Genomic DNA, 17,347 nt, shown 5'->3' on the forward strand with positions numbered 1-17,347 from the left:
TTAAAATAAAATAAGAGATCCACCCGAGGGGGGCACAGAGCAGCGGGGACTGAGGGCGCTCTTCACCCAACAACATAAGCACCCTGAATCGGTGACGCCTGCAGCCCCACCTCCCCTCACACTCCACAATCGATCACAGCGGCCATGCCGGTGGCTGCTGCCCTCTACACGCCACTCATGAAAAAAAACATAGTCAGGGCTGCGTGCACGGCCCTTGCGTGGGCGTACCTGCGGATACCCCCCTGTGGGCCCACGACCCTCTAATAAACACAGCGGGCCAACCATAGCAGGGATTCGCTCCCAGCGGGCAAAGTAATCCCTCCGGCACTCCGGAACAGGGACAGAATCGTGAAAGATAGACGTCCGACAAGCCCACCCCAATTCAGACTTCACGATAACCCCCTGGCGGGCACCAACACGATCCACCCAGACTTATCGCCTCACACAAATCACCGACTCGGCCATGGGCAAGGACAAGGCTAAGAGGCAAACCCTACAAAGCAAGATGAACCTCTACACAGTGGAGGCCCCCCCTCGCCTGGAGATACAAACCCCAGCGGAAGCGGAAATCAGGGAAGAGGCTCAAGACCCCCAACTCTCCCTGAGTGACTTAATGAAGGCAATTGGGGACTCGAGAACATCGCTGGAACTCAAAATTGGCGCAGTCTCCATGGAAGTATCTCTCCTGTGCCTTCGCAATTCATCCAGAGTCGGCGAAGCGGAACAAAGTGTCAGACACAGAAGACAACGTTCGTCATTTGGAACAACAACTTGCCACAATTGCCCAAAAAGTCAACGAACTTGAATACCGCGCCAAAGACAGCGAGGGTAGGGCACGTCGCAATAACCTCAGGATTCTCGGGATCCCAGAAAAAGAGGAAGGCCCCAGTGTCAAACTCTTTCCAGAAGACTGACTGACTCATATCTTTGCCCCCAAAAAACTGTCAAAGTTCTTCTCTATTGAAAGAGCACATAGGGCACTCACCGGGCGGCCCACCCCAGGAGCCTTGCCCAGAACAATAATTGCACGCCTTCTCAATTATCGGGACCGAGACGCTATCCTACAGATGGCACGGGCCTCGGGCCCGATCACATACAACGGATACAGAGTGGGGTTCTACCCGGATTATACTAGGAGGTACAAAAGGCCCACCAGTCGTTTGACTCAGTCAAGAAGAAACTTCAATCCCTGTCAATCAAGTATGCTCTCTTCTTCCCGGCGATGCTCAAGGTCCATCACGAGGGCACGACCCACCTATTCCACAACCCCAGAGAAGCATGGGAATGGCTCGAAACACAGATCCTCAACGGGCCCGTGGCCCGACGCCCGCCCTCCGGACCGTCCGCACGGAAACCCAGGTCCGGACAGTGCTCGCCACCCTTCACTCCGGTGGAACCGGAAACCGTGTTGCCACAGTATCCCGCCAAAAATACCACAGAGAACGGATGAGGTCTGGGCATCATAGAACCGGATCCGCTATGTAACATTCCGAAAACTCCACTCTAGCGGCCGCCGTCCTCCAGGCACCGCAGTCTCAATTGCAGTCCGGGTGACCTCGCAGAAGTTACTACCCTAGTCCGGGTCATCCCGAGGAAGTTTTCTAAGTTATAAGTTTAATGTTTGGGCGACAGGTGCTCCCAGTGGGGAGGGTGGGGGAAGATGGGGGAGGGGTTGGAATACAGGGTGGGGGGAGTTTTAAGGATGTAAGTAATCAGAATCACCGGATGAGAAGGCAGGACACTGGCATATGCTGGCAGAAGAATCAAACACTGTCTACGAGCGGGGCCCTCTGCGCACCTTGGAAATACCAGGGATCACCATTGCTCCTTCCAGATGCCCCATTAAGTAACCCACGCAGATAGAGTAAACACCAACACGTTATCCTTACTCTCGTGGAACGTTAACAGCCTCGGCTCCAGCGTGAAACGAAGATTGGTGCTCCAATATCTCAACCGATATTCACCCGACATAGTTCTCCTCAATGAAACACACCTGATGGCACGAATACCAACTTTTTCAAACGATCCAATTACCCGCATTCCTACCACGCCGGATTCACAAAAGGCACCAGGGGTACGATGATACTCGTCCATAAAAGAGTGCCCCTACAGGTCAGAAAAGTCAGAACCGATCCTCAGGGCCGTTATGTGATGCTGCTTGCTGACATCTGGGGTGAGAAACGGGGCCTTGCCGCAATTTACGCCCCCACCCCATGCTCACGAAAAAACTGCAGACCGAACTGCGGAACTTGCTCCTGGAAGAAGAGGCCAACCTGTGGGTGATAGGAGGAGATTTCAACGAAGTGATGGATGTCAGTCGATAGTCGAGGAGGAACTGGAGCGATGGCTGCAGATGGTTAAGATAAGCGTGCCCTACCCGCTGCAGGACCCGCTTGTGCGCCGACGCCAGCGGAAACGGACTTGCGGTGCTTGGCCTCGTCTTGGTCCCCCATGGATGGAGCGCCTTCAAAGGTCTTATAAGCTTGCTCCTCGGACCGGCCGTTGCTGGGTGAGGCATGCCCCTGCTTGCTGCATGGGGCAGAGGCCTTAGTGCTGAGCCACGCCGCCAGCCTACTGTGACGATCCTTCACGGTTCGCTTGGAGAACCCGAAGCAGATTTCGCAACCCACTTCCCTGTGATCCAGATGGAGACAGTAGAGGCACTGGATGTGTTTGTCCTCCACAAACACATTCTGCAGCTGGAGCAGAGCTTGAAAAGGGAGCTTCCCTCTCTTTTCTCCTCTGACATGGTCCGGAGTGCAGAGTAGGCCCAATGGCCTTCTGGAATCTTCAATGAAACTTCACCGATTCTTGCCCTTGAGGGGCATTGAAATTCACTGACAAACTGATCCCTGCTTCTCAGCCGAAGAGTGAAAGAGCACACTGCCTATTTGACAAAAATATAACTTATTATAATCTGAAAAAGCGCAAAAACGTAGAATGGCTCTTGGATCAAAACATGAGGACTCCCAACACTTGAACGTGTGGTAAAAATCTGAAGATGGCTGCCAGAGGAGGGGCTTAGGGTGAGGGCAGTCATTGGCAAGGGGCAGTATGACCCAGAGTTCAGTGATTGTTTAGAGGAGAAATACAGTAAGTGAAAGTGAAACTTTTTTCTTTTACCAAGGATTCCCAGCCTGACGACGGGCATATTCACGAGCATGTGAATCCATGCGAAACCCCATGCTGGAGAAGAACAAGTTACTTTCTTACCTGGTAACGTTCTTTCGATGGGATGGTCCGACGACGTATTCCATATCTATGACAGTAATCACCACAGCTGTGCTGCTTCGGAAACTTTTTCGGCGTCTGCGTCCTGCGTCGATGACGTCGATGCGCCGCCGTCGAGGACCTCCTCCGACGTCCGACGTCATCCGATGTGATAAGTAGGACGCACGACGCCAGTAGCCTCAGTTGTAGTTTTTTCCCCCAGAACGTGTGACAATAGTCAACTGCCAGTCCGACACAAAGCCTTGCGGAACGTAAGCTGCAAACGCAACAGAAATTCTGCAGCGGGGAAGGCAGGGCGGGAGCGATATGGAATACGTCGTCGGACCATCCCATCGAAAGAACGTTACCAGGTAAGAAAGTAACTTGTTCTTCGAGGGGATTGGGTCCTCCGACGTATTCCATATCTATGACAGACTCCCAAAGCAGTACCAAATCAAGGAGGAGGGAAAGAATTTAGAAACAAAATTTAGAATAGCCAATCAAATAGCAGAGCAAAGGACCGCCTTGCCAAAGGCCAGATCCTGCCCTCTGATGGAATCGAGGGAATAATGCCGCACAAATGTATGCACTGAAGCCCAGGTGGCAGCATCACAGATGTTGCGAATAGGAACACCCCTCTGCAGGGCAGTAGATGCAGCCAAGCCCCTGGTAGAATGGGCCCGCAAGCCAGCCGGAGGGTCCTTGCCCGCCAAGCGGTAACACTCCGAGATGGCCAAAATAATCCAGCGGGACAAAGTCCGTTTCGTCACAGCTTGCCCCAAGCGCTTACCAGCGTAACCAATAAAGAGTTGATCGTCCACTCTGACCCGGGACATGCGAGAAACATGAAACATAAAAGCTCAAAGCTCTCCTAGGATCAAGCCTATGGAGCCTCTCCTCTTCCTTACCAGGATGCGGAGGAGGATAGAATGCCGGAAGAACAATCTTCTGGGCCAAATGAAATTCCGTCACTACCTTCGGAAGAAAAGAAGGACGAACTCGAAGGACAACCCTGTCCTTGTGAAATACAGTGAAGGGTGGCTTAACAGAAAGCGCCTGTAACTCACTCACTCTGCGAGCGGAAGTAACCGCAACTAAAAACACAGTTTTCAAAGTCAACAGCCTCAAAGGGCAAGAATGTAACGGCTCAAACGGAGCACCCATAAGAAACCTAAGAACAAGGTTCAAATCCCAACCGGGCACCAGGAAAGGCGACGGAGGGAACACATTAGTGAGCCCTTTCAGAAACTGTGAAATTAAAGGGATTTTAAAGTAAGAACATTCTTCAGAAGAGCGCTTAAAGATGGACAGCGCCGCCAGGTAACCCTTAACGGTACCCACTTGCAAGCCCCTGTGGGCCAAAGAAAGCAAAAAGGACAGAACCATGGGGATGTCACATGCAAAAGGATCCACATTCTGAACTCTGCACCAGTCGCAGAACTTACGCCAACGGCAACGGTACAGAGACTTAGTTGCGGGCCTTCGGGCCGAAAGCAACACCTCCATCACGTCTTCAGGGAGGTCCCAATCCTTATACCTCAACCTTTCAGAAGCCAAGCGTGAAGGTTGAGGGATCCGACCTCTGGATGGAGAACCTGACCCCCCTCCCGTGAGAGCAGATCGTCTCGGTAGGGAAGACGACGTGGAGGGCAGATGGACAAGTCGAGAAGGTCCGGGTACCACGTCCTCCGAGCCCACGCCGGAGCAATGAGGATCATCCGGGAACCGAACTTCCGTAACCTCCGCAGCACTTGCGGGATGACGGGGACCGGAGGAAACGCGTACAGCAGCGGGAACGACCACTCCACCACGAACGCGTCTCCTAAGGCTCCTTTTGGAGGAAATTCCCGCGAGCAAAACCTTTCGCACTTCCGGTTGACACTGGAGGCAAAGAGATCCACTTGAGGGGTCCCCCAAAGGGCGAAGATCTCCAGGAGAATCTCCTGAGCCAACTCCCACTCGTGAGAGATCGTGCACTGCCTGCTCAGAGCGTCCGCCGTCACGTTCTCGACTCCGGCCAGATGAACTGCCGAGATCGAAACTTCCTGCTGGATGGCCCAGAACTCGAGCTGCATCGCCTCCCTGCACAGAGGAAGTGACCCTGCCCCCCCCTTTTTGTTGAGGTAGTGCATGGCCACTGTGTTGTCCGTCAGGATCAGGACATTCTTCCCTCGCACAGTCGGCAGAAAAGCCCTCAGGGCTAGCCTGACGGCCCTCAGCTCCAACAGATTGATATGGAGTCTGGACTCCGACGGAGACCAACGACCGCTGACTGTCAGCCCGTTGGCATGAGCTCCCCATCCCGTGAGGGATGCATCCGACACGATCGTCACCTCCGGCCAGGGAAGCCAAAACGGAGCCCCCTTCATCAAGTTGCCTTCGACGGCCCACCACAGAAGGTCCCGGGCGACCGAGGGCGGCACCTGAATCGGGTCCGACATCCTGCCGGAGGACTGCGACCATTGCATCTTGAGTGCCCACTGCAAAGATCTCATTCGCAGGCGAGCCTCTGGCACCAGAAGAATGCAGGACGCCATGAGGCCGAGCAACCTCAAGAACTCGAACGCTGGGAGCGTCTGGGCATGCTGAAACTTGCGCACCATCTGCTGAATGTGAAGAGCCCTCACCTGGGGAGGAAAACACTGCCCCAGGGAAGTGTCGAGCACAGCTCCGATGTACTGGAGCCTCTGCGTTGGCGTCAAATGGGACTTCTTGAAATTGAGGGAGAAGCCCAGCCTGTGAAGGGAGTGGCAGGCGACGGACAGATGATCCAGGACCTGCTCGGGAGAGCTCCCCCTGATCAACCAATCGTCCAGGTAGGGGTAGACGTGAATCCCCCCTTGCCTGAGATGCGCTGCCACCACCACCATGAGCTTGGTGAAAACCCTCGGGGCGGAGGTCAAACCGAACGGCAGGACCCGAAACTGAAAGTGCGAGTCGCCAACCGCGAACCTCAGGTACTTCTTGTGCTTGGGATGGATCGGCACATGGAAGTAAGCATCCTTGAGGTCGAGTGACACCAACCAGTCCTGAAGCTGAAGGGCCTGGAGGACTTGAGAGAGAGTAACCATCTTGAACTTGTCCTTCCTGAGGAGTTTGTTCAAACCGCGCAAGTCCATGATGGGTCTCAATCCCCCGTCTTTCTTGGAAATCAAAAAATAAGGGGAATACCATCCCTTGTTCCTCACCGCTACAGGCACCAGTTCTATGGCGCCTTTCTCCAGCAGGGCTTGAATTTCCTGCGCAAGGAGCGGATCCGGACACTTCAAAGAGAGGTTCCCCGGTGGATTGTCGCGAGGCCTGTGCCGAAAGGGAAGACAGTAGCCGTGGGTTATGATCTCCAGAACCCACACATCCGAAGTAATGGCACGCCACTCTACAAGATGCTGCGCCAGCCTTCCCCCAACCGGCGAACCATGGGACAAGGCCTCATGACTGAGTAGGAGCGGCTGCGGCGTTACCTGAGGGCAAAGAGGCAACTGCCCGAGCGGCCTTGGCACCACGGGTACCCTGTCGTCCACCTCTGGTACCCCTGCGTTGGCCCCTTTGACTGCCAGCTCCTCTCGCTCTACCAAAGGACGAGTAATAGCGAAAGGAGCCACCCCTCCACTGCTGTCCCCTAGGACGAAAAGGCGGAGGTTGGCGAACTGCAGCGCCCAACGACTTCGCTGCAGCTTTTGAGGTCTGCAACCTCTCAAGGCTCTCGTCAGCCTTGCTGCCAAAAAGATGTTCACCATCAAAGGGCATGTTGAGGAGCCGGGACTGCACATCAGGAGCAAACCCCGACTTCCGCAACCACGCAAACCTGCGTATCACGGTGATCGCCGCCATGGACCTACTGACGCATTCAGCTAAGTCCAAACCCGACTGAACGGACTCACACATGGCATCCTTACCATCCTGGACCAAAGCAAGGAAACCATCCCGTTCGTCCCCTTCGGGAATATGTTCAGCCGCTAACGCAACACAGTTCCACAGAGTGTGCGTGAAACGTGACAAGGCACAAATGGAGTTGGCCGCCTGAAGCGCCATACCACCAGAAGAAAACACCTTCTTCGCCCAGCCATCAAAACGTTTGTCGTCCCTATCAGGAGGGATGGTAGGGTACGACGCCTGCTTTGCCGGGGCCGTGGCCGCCTGCACCACCAAACTTTCCGGAGTGGGGTGCCTGGTCAAGTAGCAGGGGTCGCCACTGGCTGGACGGTATTTCCGCGACAAGGATCTGCCCACTGCCGGGAGACTCTCCGGAGCAGTCCAAGCCGCCGCCACCCTACGCTGTAAAGCCATATGGAATGGCAGAACCGGGTCAGATGGGGGACCAACATCAAGGATGTCCGTCAGATCATCCTGCACAAACTCCCCTGGGGGAGCAGACCATCCCAGATACTCAGACACCCTAGCCATAAGGCGCCGGTATGAGGAATCGGCATGGGAGCCAGGCTCAGGCCGACCAAATTCCACCTCCGGAGAGGTGTCCAGACCACTAGCATCATGCAGCGACTGCCTCAATTCGTCAAATTGACTATGGCCCGAGACAATGTCATCCGGCACCTGACCAGGAACCAGGCCAACCGAATCCTCATCCGCCTCCGAAATATAATCCAAGTGGTGGAAAGGCACCTGAGAGTGCCTGCTCTTAGCCAGAGCCTTCCTAGGGGGTACACCCGAGACACGGGGCACCTCCGACACGAAAGGCGTCGATGTCGTCGAGCGAATCGGCGCCGCCGTCGAGAAAACCGGCAACGGCGCCGAGAGGATCGGCGTCGACGTCGAGGAAATCGGCGTCGACGTCAGATGCAGCGCCTCCAATATCGGCGGCGTCGACACAGCCCTCGAAGCCGGAGCCCCGAGCGTGTCCCTCGACGACCTGAACGTCGACGGCTTCGACGACTTCCTCGGAGCCGGAGCCTCGAGAAAGCCTGTCGACGCCCTCGACGCCTCAGACGTCGATGTCTTCCTCGAAGACATCACAGGTGCACACGGTCTCGATCGCGTCGAGGACCGGGACCTGCAACGGGTACGGCGAGAACGAGCCTCCTTGTCCGAACGGGACCTCTCCCGTGACTCGTGCCGACCACTCTTGCGAGCGGCGTCTCTCGACCTCACACGGCCGACCCCACTCGGGGGCGCGGACGGTTGAGTACCCTGCGACTCAAGAATCGCCAACATTTTCTTCCCGAAGGAAGCCCATTCCTCCGGCGTCGCACGGCTGGTGGGATAACCGACGTGCCGGGCAGAGTCCTCGGAAGAGGACCTGGAAGGCGACCGGTGACGGCGCTTCCGAGAACGCCTCGAAGAGGCAGAGGAGTGGCGAGACCGACTCCTAGAAGAAGACCGACGAGACCTCAGACGATGACGCGGAGAGTCACCCCTCGAATCATCCGTCGAAAGCCCCGCCGACTTCGACTTCCGGGGCTTGGACACCCGACCTACCGACAATTTCTTCTTACGTTCGCGTAAGGCCTTGGAAGTGAGCGACAGGCAGTCGACACAGTCATCCGTGTCGTGGGCCTCCCCGAGGCACCAGAGGCAGGCGTCGTGCGAGTCAGTCACCGACATCTTGGACCCACACACCCCGCACTTCTTGAAGCCCGGACGCGGGGTTGAAGACGAAGTGGAAGACATCGCTGCGAAGGAATATTCACAAACGAACAGGCTCGAAGAACCAGAAAGAACAGAACTCCAAAGAGTCGAGGCTAGAACCGAGAAACACGAAGCAACACGTTCGCGGAAAAAACGGAACTGAGGCTACTGGCGTCGTGCGTCCTACTTATCACATCGGATGACGTCGGACGTCGGAGGAGGTCCTCGACGGCGGCGCATCGACGTCATCGACGCAGGACGCAGACGCCGAAAAAGTTTCCGAAGCAGCACAGCTGTGGTGATTACTGTCATAGATATGGAATACGTCGGAGGACCCAATCCCCTCGAATGGCTATTGTGTTTATGTCACTGTTTTGTGCTGGTGTAGTGTAGGTCTGGAGCCTATAAGCAATACTGCAGTCAACTATGCTCTAATGAAACCACATAAATGGTTTAAATGTTAGTATTTGAGCTGTAAATGACAAATATATATACATTAAAAAAACAGAGCATCCACATTTTGTATTAAGAACTTGTCAAAGCATTACGCGAGTCACATAGTGCCAATATTCAACACCCCCAAAGTACCTATAAAGGGCAACCATTCAGCCACAACCATTTCCTGCTTACCTTTCCCAGAAATAGAACAAAATCGCCTATCGTGTTGATGGTAGCCACACGCAACACATTCTCCACCAGAATGATGAAGGCATCCTTAGCAGATGTGCAGAAGTTGGTGCTGTTGATAGCAGTAGCTGTATATGCATTCTGAGGGTAAACAAGCAGAGCCTCATTAGACAAACTCTCCTGCCCACTTATTATGACTTACTCCCTCTATTTTTTTCACCTTGATCCCGTTTGCTCATCTTTGCTTACAACCTTAGTGTGATATTTGACCCCCCTGCCCCCACTGTAATTGTTCCCAGCACTTTTCTGCACTTGCCCACACATGCTGCTATAAACTTGACAAAATGCGAACAACTTTCTCCTTTCTAAATTTACAGACCAGAAATACTTGTATTCTTACTCCGAATTTCTAACCGCTTATGCTTTCTTCACTCCACTCTAGCTTCAATCATCTTTTCACTTTCCATTGCCTCTTTGATGGCTTTCTTTTTCGACTTGGATACTAATATTGCTAATTAATCATTGTACCCAATTGTCTCCATAGTCTTGCTCCTCTCCATTTGTCTTTTCTTGCATCTCTTTGCTTGCCTGCTCACACTTTTAATACTTTGCTATAATTTCTCCCATCCGTTTCTCCCCCTTGTGCTTAATGCAGCCTTTGCTTCTCTTCTCTGTGAGCCCACACTCCCTTCCACTGCCAGGTGTTCTGCCCCATGCTAGCCATCTTCCAACCTCAGCTGAAATCTTTCCTCCTCTATTCACATAGTCTGCAATCTATGCCTCCTTTTGTACCTCAATTGTTCCTCAATTCTTTGGGTAATGTGTTAATATCTGCAGTTTTCTCTAAATTCTAATAAACTAACATGGAAAGATTTTAAAAGAACTTTCTGGTGTTTTTCACTGTGATGTGGGAAACGCATGCCCCATGTCCACAAAATACAATACAAGCAAAATATACAGTCTTGTAATTGTAAGTGGGCTAACAAAAGGCACCATTCTGTTAATTTAAATGGTTGTAATGCCCAAAAGAGCACCTAACATTTATGAAAGTGCCTACAATGAGGACATTTGATGCAATTTTTACTTTACTACGTGACACAAACCACTATAGCCAAACACAGATCCTAACAAAGGATAACAACTGAAGTACAAACCCAACAAACCATCAGGGACCAGTTTTGTGGTCTGAAGATGGTCACAATGTTACTGACTGACAAAGCACCATTTGCCACCAAAATTAACCAAAATGGTGCTAACATGCTTCAAAACATGACAAACTGATTCACAAATGTAGGCCATTTTATTCTTTAGAGTAATTTTGTCACATTCCTAGACTGATGCTATATCTACCCATTTGTTGTATGGCTTAGTGATACTCTAAGAACAGAGTGCCAAGCATACACTCTTGACTGCAGAAATAAACAGGCAATAGAGTCCTGCATGTGCCCACAACTGACCAATTTGTGCCTAGATTGGCTTAGATTTGGAAAACGTTGGCACTGCCAACCATGCCCTGTTAAATGTAAAAATGTAAAATGAGTTTGAAATAGAGAACAATTTCACATTGTTGTCATGTTATGATTAAATACTTGTTAAATAGAGCATGTGTGAACTAAAAGGTACACATACTTGGATGATTTGATAATGCCCAATTAAAACCTTCTCACCTAAAATACTTTTGCAATGTATATGGACTAAACATATACATACCGAAGGGGAAGGACTGAAATACCCTGGTGTTTCATAAAATTGTGTCAAGTAAATAAAACACAATCCAGAAATCAAACACTGAAGGGAAAGGTAGAATATATTTATAGTTTAGGAAGTTACTTGCAAAAAACAAACCATGATTTAAAGCAGAGAGCACTGAGGTATCTCGGCATGTATTCATGACACCAGTGAGGATAAGATTAAACACCGCTCAATGAATACATATTGGCACGGCACACGTTTGGATCACAAGTGTTGCATAAACATGTGTGCATGAGAGATTAACACATCCACACCAGATCTTACTTCAACACATCTCTTATTATACCACACCATTTTCTGATTAATGCATCCAAAGCAGAATAAGGTCCTACTGTCCCTGGGCCGGACTTAATGCACCTTAACTCGGAAAAGATTTACATGCTTTGAGACTACTACGGTGATGAGCTGGCACAGTATAAAAAACGTAATATGCATATCGAAGATTAACAAATTACTTACCTCTCTGCAATATTCTTTCTGATAGATGTTCCTGCCACGGATTGCTCATCTATGATATTCATATCCCAATGCAGCTATTTTCCGAAAACCTTTTTGCCGCCAGTGGGCGCCGCGCTGCTCTATGTTGGGTCCGTCTGATGCTTTTACGTTCCTGGCACCGGAAATAACATCGAGCCAGTAGAAGTTGCTGTGCTGTGCTCCATGACCTCAGTTCCACCCTTTTTCCGAGTGCTCTGACACTGAGGGACTGTAGAACTGATGGTGTACTAGCTTCCCGCGAGAGGTAGGCAGATACGGAGGGTGATGAGGAATCCGTGGCAGGAACATTCATCAGAAAGAACATTACTGAGAGGTAATTTGTTCTTCTAATGGCTACCTTCCTACGATAAGACTCCCAAAGCAGTACATAATCTGGAGGAGGGAGGAAAGTAAGGACACCAGCTAAAACGACTGCCCTACCGAAATAGGCATCCTGGCCCACAAGGGAATCCATGTAGTAATATTAGCTAACGTGTGCAGCGACACCCATGTTGCCGCCTAGCAAATGTCCAGGACAGGACCCCACACCTCTGCAGAGCAGAGGTGGTAGCCACTCCTCTGGTAGAATGAGCCCCGAGATCCTCAGGCACATCCTTCCCAGCCAGATCGCAGCATTCTGAGATTCTGAAATGATCCACCTGGGCAGGGTCTGTAAGGTCACAGACCTGCCAGCACAAACACCAGCGTAACCAACAAAAAGCCAGACATCCTTCCTAGACTCTAGCACGAGACATGTAGAACTTAAGGTCCCATACCGGTTCCAGTCGATTAAATCGTTCCTCTGCCTTGTAAGGGTGAGGTGGAGGGAAGAACACAGGAAGATGGATCTTCTGAGAGAGATGGAAATACAAGACCACCTTTGGCAGAAAGGAGGTCCTTACTCGCAAAAGGCACCTTCTTTTTGGAAAGAACAAATAGGGAAGTAAAACACACAGCTTGGAGCTCACTCACCTGTCTCGCAGAAGTGATGGCACTTAAGAAAATCACCTTAAGTGTGAGCAATCTAATAGAACAGGGGCTGAAACGGACCGCCCATAAGAAATGTTATAACCAGATTAAAATCCCACGCTGGAACCACAAACTGGTGGGGAGGAGACTGGTCACAGAAACTCTGCAAGAACAGCATAACAGTGGTGATTGTGAAAAACAATCCTTGTTCTGGAGACCTCGAACACAGAAATAGTAGTGAGGTGACCCTTCACAGTATTGATCTGCAGGCCTGCTTGGGCCAAGCAAAGCAGAAAATCCAACACAGGGGACAGAACACAGGATAAATGCTCCAGGTCCCTCTCTCGCACCAAATCAAACATGTACGCCACCTGCAAGGCCTCCGAGCTGAAAGGTGCACGTCAAGGACCTCATCTGACAAGTCCCACTCCTTGGTTCTCAGCCTGAACGAAGGTTCAGGTTGCTGAGGTTCGGATGTAGGACCAGTCCCTCGGACTGGGGGAGCAAGTCTCTTTCCTTGGAAGGTGCAAGGGAGGGAAGATGGACATGCCCAGCAACTCCGGATACCACGTTTCTCCGGGCCCAGTCTGGGGAGATCAGGTTCAGCGTGGTTTTGAACAGACGTAGTCTCCTGAGGAAACAACGGGACGACGAGGATCAGTGGGAACGCATCAAGGCGGTAAATACTCCCTGGAGCAGAACAAATTGCACTTCCAGTGGACACTGGAAACAAAGAGGTCCACTTGAGGAGTACCCCAAAGAGAGAAGATCTCCAAAAGTTCCTGGCCGAGCTACCACTCGTGGGAGGCCGAGTTCTGTCTGCTCAATGCATCCGCTCAATGCATCCGCTGTGACGGTTTCCAATCCAGCCAAATGAGCCTCTGTCAGCGAGTTGCTTTTCTCCAGATCCCAGAACCAGTCTCATGGCTTTGGTGTAAACAGGCAAGGACCCCACGCCACCTTGTTTGTTGAGGTAGTGCATGGCCACTGAGTCTTTTTACAGAGGGGAGGAAAGCAACGAGGGACAGTCTGATCTCTCTCAGCAACAGCAAACTGATGTCTTCCCGAGACTCTGCAGGAGACCAAAGTCCACACACCTTAAGATCTGACAAGTGAGCACCTCAACCCTCAGATGCATCCGTGACCATCACCTGGGGCCATGGTTGCCAAAACAATGCGCCTTTCAGCAAGTCGACTCTCCCTGCCCACCATGTTAGATCCTGAGCCACCTGACTCGAGACCTCCAGAAGGTGGGATATGCGGCCCTGGAACTGTGACCATTGGCAACGGAGAAGTCACTGAAGCGGTCTCATGCGCAGCCTTGCCTCTGGCACCACTAGGATGCAGGAGGCCATGAAGCCCAGATGGTGCAGGAAGGCTTCGAGGCCCGGATTTATATCTGAGACTGAAGGATATTGACCATCTAAAATGTTTGCCACTTGTTCCTCGGTCTGGAAAGCCCTACCCAGGTGAGTGTCCAAGACTGCGCGGATGAATCGGAGGGACTGGGATGGCAGAACCTGTGACTTTGAGAGAGTGCATTTACGGAGTAGATGTTACGACATTGGAGAAAAGGAAGGCAATACCCCTGATTGATGACCTGTAGGGCCCAGGTATCTGACGTGGTCTCTGACCACTCCCTGCTGAAAAAGGATAGCCTTCCCCCACTGGTGCTAGAGTCAGTCACTGAGGTTTGGTGCTCCATCGTCAGGAATGTTTTAGAGTTTGTACTGCACTCTGAACTTGGATGGTGCCGAAAGAATCAGAGCATCGGCCACCTTTGCCATCAGGCGTTAAAAAGCGGCCTGATGTTTACCTCGTGTTGGCAAAAATGTCCAACTCTGGGGAGGTGTCCAGACCGCTGGGCCCCTCCAGGTCAGCTGCCAGGTCCAGCATGTCGTCACTCCTATAGAGTTCCTCCAGGAAGTCTCTCTTCCCTAGGACCCATGGGTTCGAAACCAAATGGTACCTGGTCACCATTCTCGACATAAATGTCATACATTTTCGACATAAGTGTCTCTGGAAAATGGGACGTACTGCTGTGGAGTCCACAGTGTCGATGAAGAGGACACCAAACAACCTCGCTCACCGAATGGACCGGGCCTGAGCCCACAGGCATGTGGTAGTGGTCTCCTGACGGTACACTGCCGAAGGGCAGAATATGCAGTGGGACCCATTGGTGCCAAAGCCAGTGGTGCCCCTGTATGCACTACCGGTGCCAGGGCCGCCAGTGCCGCCAGTGCCTGGACAAAGATGTCCAGCAACTTCAGGCGAAATCTTTTCCATTCCTCCTTCGTGGAATATTGGGTTGGAAAGGGTACCTGTGCCAACCGCTCCGAAGAACCCTTATAACAGTGGCTCTTTGTTCGAAGAGGAAAAAGTGTGCCATTGAGAGGACTCAATCGGACAGCGTGACCTCTTACAGCGTTTCTTCTCCCTCTCCATGCGCAGATGCGCTCCATCTTCGGAGCAACGATACTCGACCGAGACCAAAGAACCTTTGCCTTGTGAATGAAGATGAATAATTTTGCCATCCACTCTCTAAGGGCCTTTGGGTGCATCGAATGACACAGCCTGCAGTCCTGGGTGTTGTGGTCTTCGCCCAGACAATACAGGCAAATACGATGCAGATCGGACACCGGCATCTGCCCACTGCAGTCTGTGCATGGCTTGAACCCGGAGGCCTTCGATGGAGTCGGCGTGTCGAATCACTAGAAAAGCTTGACGAGCACATTCCCGATAAACAGAGTGTGCGGAAAAGAGGAACTGAGGTCATGGGGCGCAGGACCGCTACTTATACTGGCCCCGACATTTCCGGCACAGGGCGCGCAGAGCCATTGGATGGACTCGACACAGACACGTGCCGTGGATATGTTTTTGGAGAACAGCAGCGCTGGGCTATAGAAATCAAAGATGGGGAAACAGTGGCAGCAAGGAAACCATTAGAAATTTGATTTTGAAAGCAAAAGTAAATAAACACTTTTTATAACCGCTTCCAATTTCAGAAATTCTGCATGCCTTGGAATGTTGCAAACATGGAAAATGTACACATCTTACCAAGGCATGTGCAACGACATGTCTTTTGCAAAGTTTCTCGAATTAAAGCTTAACAGGGAAGAACCAATATTTCAAAATGACCTATTTCACAGGAAATTCTGAGATCTTATTGGATGTAACTTTCTTACAGCCCTTCATTAGAAAGGCCTCAACTTCTACAATGTGGTTTAAAAAACATATATACATTTTTTTTTATGTGATCAATAGTTTGTGCATGACCATTAAAATTGCTAATTGTGCACCTTTAACAATTTTCAACATTTCTTTTAAAATGCCAGGGTTCAATAGACAACTCGTAGCCAAGGGAACGAATTAAAGTGGATAATTCACACCATCACAAAGTAGGGTACTAGGTTGAATGGGAGCATGGGGTGGCTTTATTAGAACCGTGGTTCTCAGTCCTTCCCCTTCTCAGTGATTATGCCCACCTGGTGGTTGAAAAAGTCACTTGTGGTCCTTTGGGGTTATAGTACCCCCACACTTTTCCTTGGCTTTCAGAAGCTTCATACAGCTCTTTCGCTGCACCAGGGATGGTGTGAAATTCTCTCTCACTTGCTGAAGTAACTGGCCCCAAAACCTTTAGTGCCTTGGGTTGTCTGCATATTGGTCAGGTTTCCGGCTCCAGCTCCCAAAGCTGTGTTGGCTTTAAGGCCTTTCATGGGCCTGCTTAATCACCACTCAGTCTTCTCAGATGGTTGACTCACCTAGCCAGATCTTAGTGGTGCCACTCTTGGGCTGCTCCTCTTCCGGAGTACTTTTTGCCCCTCCTTCTACTCTGTCTCATTATTCCTTTGCCTGTCTTTCTCCTTTCCTCAGCGTTATGCCAAGCTCTTCCCACCACCACCCCACTTCTGTCCTGGCCTGGTCCACTTTGGTTCCGTTGACTTTCACATCTGCTCCTAATTTCACCTCTTAACATCTCCATATGTTATCTTGATTTCCCGTCTTCCCTCCGACCTAACCCTTATCCTCATCCGACCTACTGTCCTTCTGCACCCTCATCTCTGCTGGAGTAATTTCCCCTGATCAGCAATCCTTTTTTGGCCAGGTGGAGCTGAACAGTTAAATACTCAACCTTCTTTTCCAGTATAGCCAACATATCTTCAGCTTTCGACACCATCTTCAAATATGTCCGATCTCTGCCTTACTTCCATAAAGTCTTGCTTAACTTCACTCATTGAAAGTTTCAACTCCATGGATTTTGCAAGCAGATCCATTGTTATGACATAGTCCTCTTTAGACTGGCCCTCTAATTGGTATTGGTTGGGATAGGAACAGGGTCCGTCTCTTAGCCCCCCTCTAATCAGTTTAGCTGGTTCTTCCTTACTATGGGGGTGTCCCCAGTCTTTTTGCCTCATCTGCTTCTGGCCAACCATTCCGCAGAAGGGTGGATTCCCCAGTCATCGTCACAGATTCAGGCAAACTATAAAACAAAAAGTAAAAAAACATCTTTGGCGGTATCAGGTTTTTCCAGGGGCTGAGGGACCTTAGCCCTCAAGCAGCTGCTCCATTTACTGCCAGTTTAAAAACCCTACACAAGTCCGTTTTATATTCTTGCATATCAAGAAAGTAGTACCAATTTCACAGAAATTATATTATTGTATTTAGGCTGCACGGACCAGGATGGAGCAGGTAAAATCAGATGCCAGTTTATTTTCCCAGCATTCTTAGC

General features: G+C 51.0%; 1 protein-coding gene across 2 annotated transcripts in view; it reads right to left on the reverse strand.

Moving 5' to 3' along the window:
- Positions 1–17,347, reverse strand: part of SLC44A1 (solute carrier family 44 member 1) — an 889,643-nt gene that overhangs the window by 35,779 nt on the left and 836,517 nt on the right. For both annotated transcript variants that reach the window (XM_069630839.1, XM_069630838.1), the window contains exon 13: positions 9,424–9,561. In XM_069630839.1, coding sequence (XP_069486940.1) covers positions 9,424–9,561 — 138 coding nt within the window. The remainder of the gene's footprint in view (positions 1–9,423; positions 9,562–17,347) is intronic.

Source organism: Ambystoma mexicanum, chromosome 6q (genome assembly GCF_040938575.1).
Source record: "Ambystoma mexicanum isolate Mex_15411 chromosome 6q, UKY_AmexF1_1, whole genome shotgun sequence".
Taxonomy (NCBI): domain Eukaryota; kingdom Metazoa; phylum Chordata; class Amphibia; order Caudata; family Ambystomatidae; genus Ambystoma; species Ambystoma mexicanum.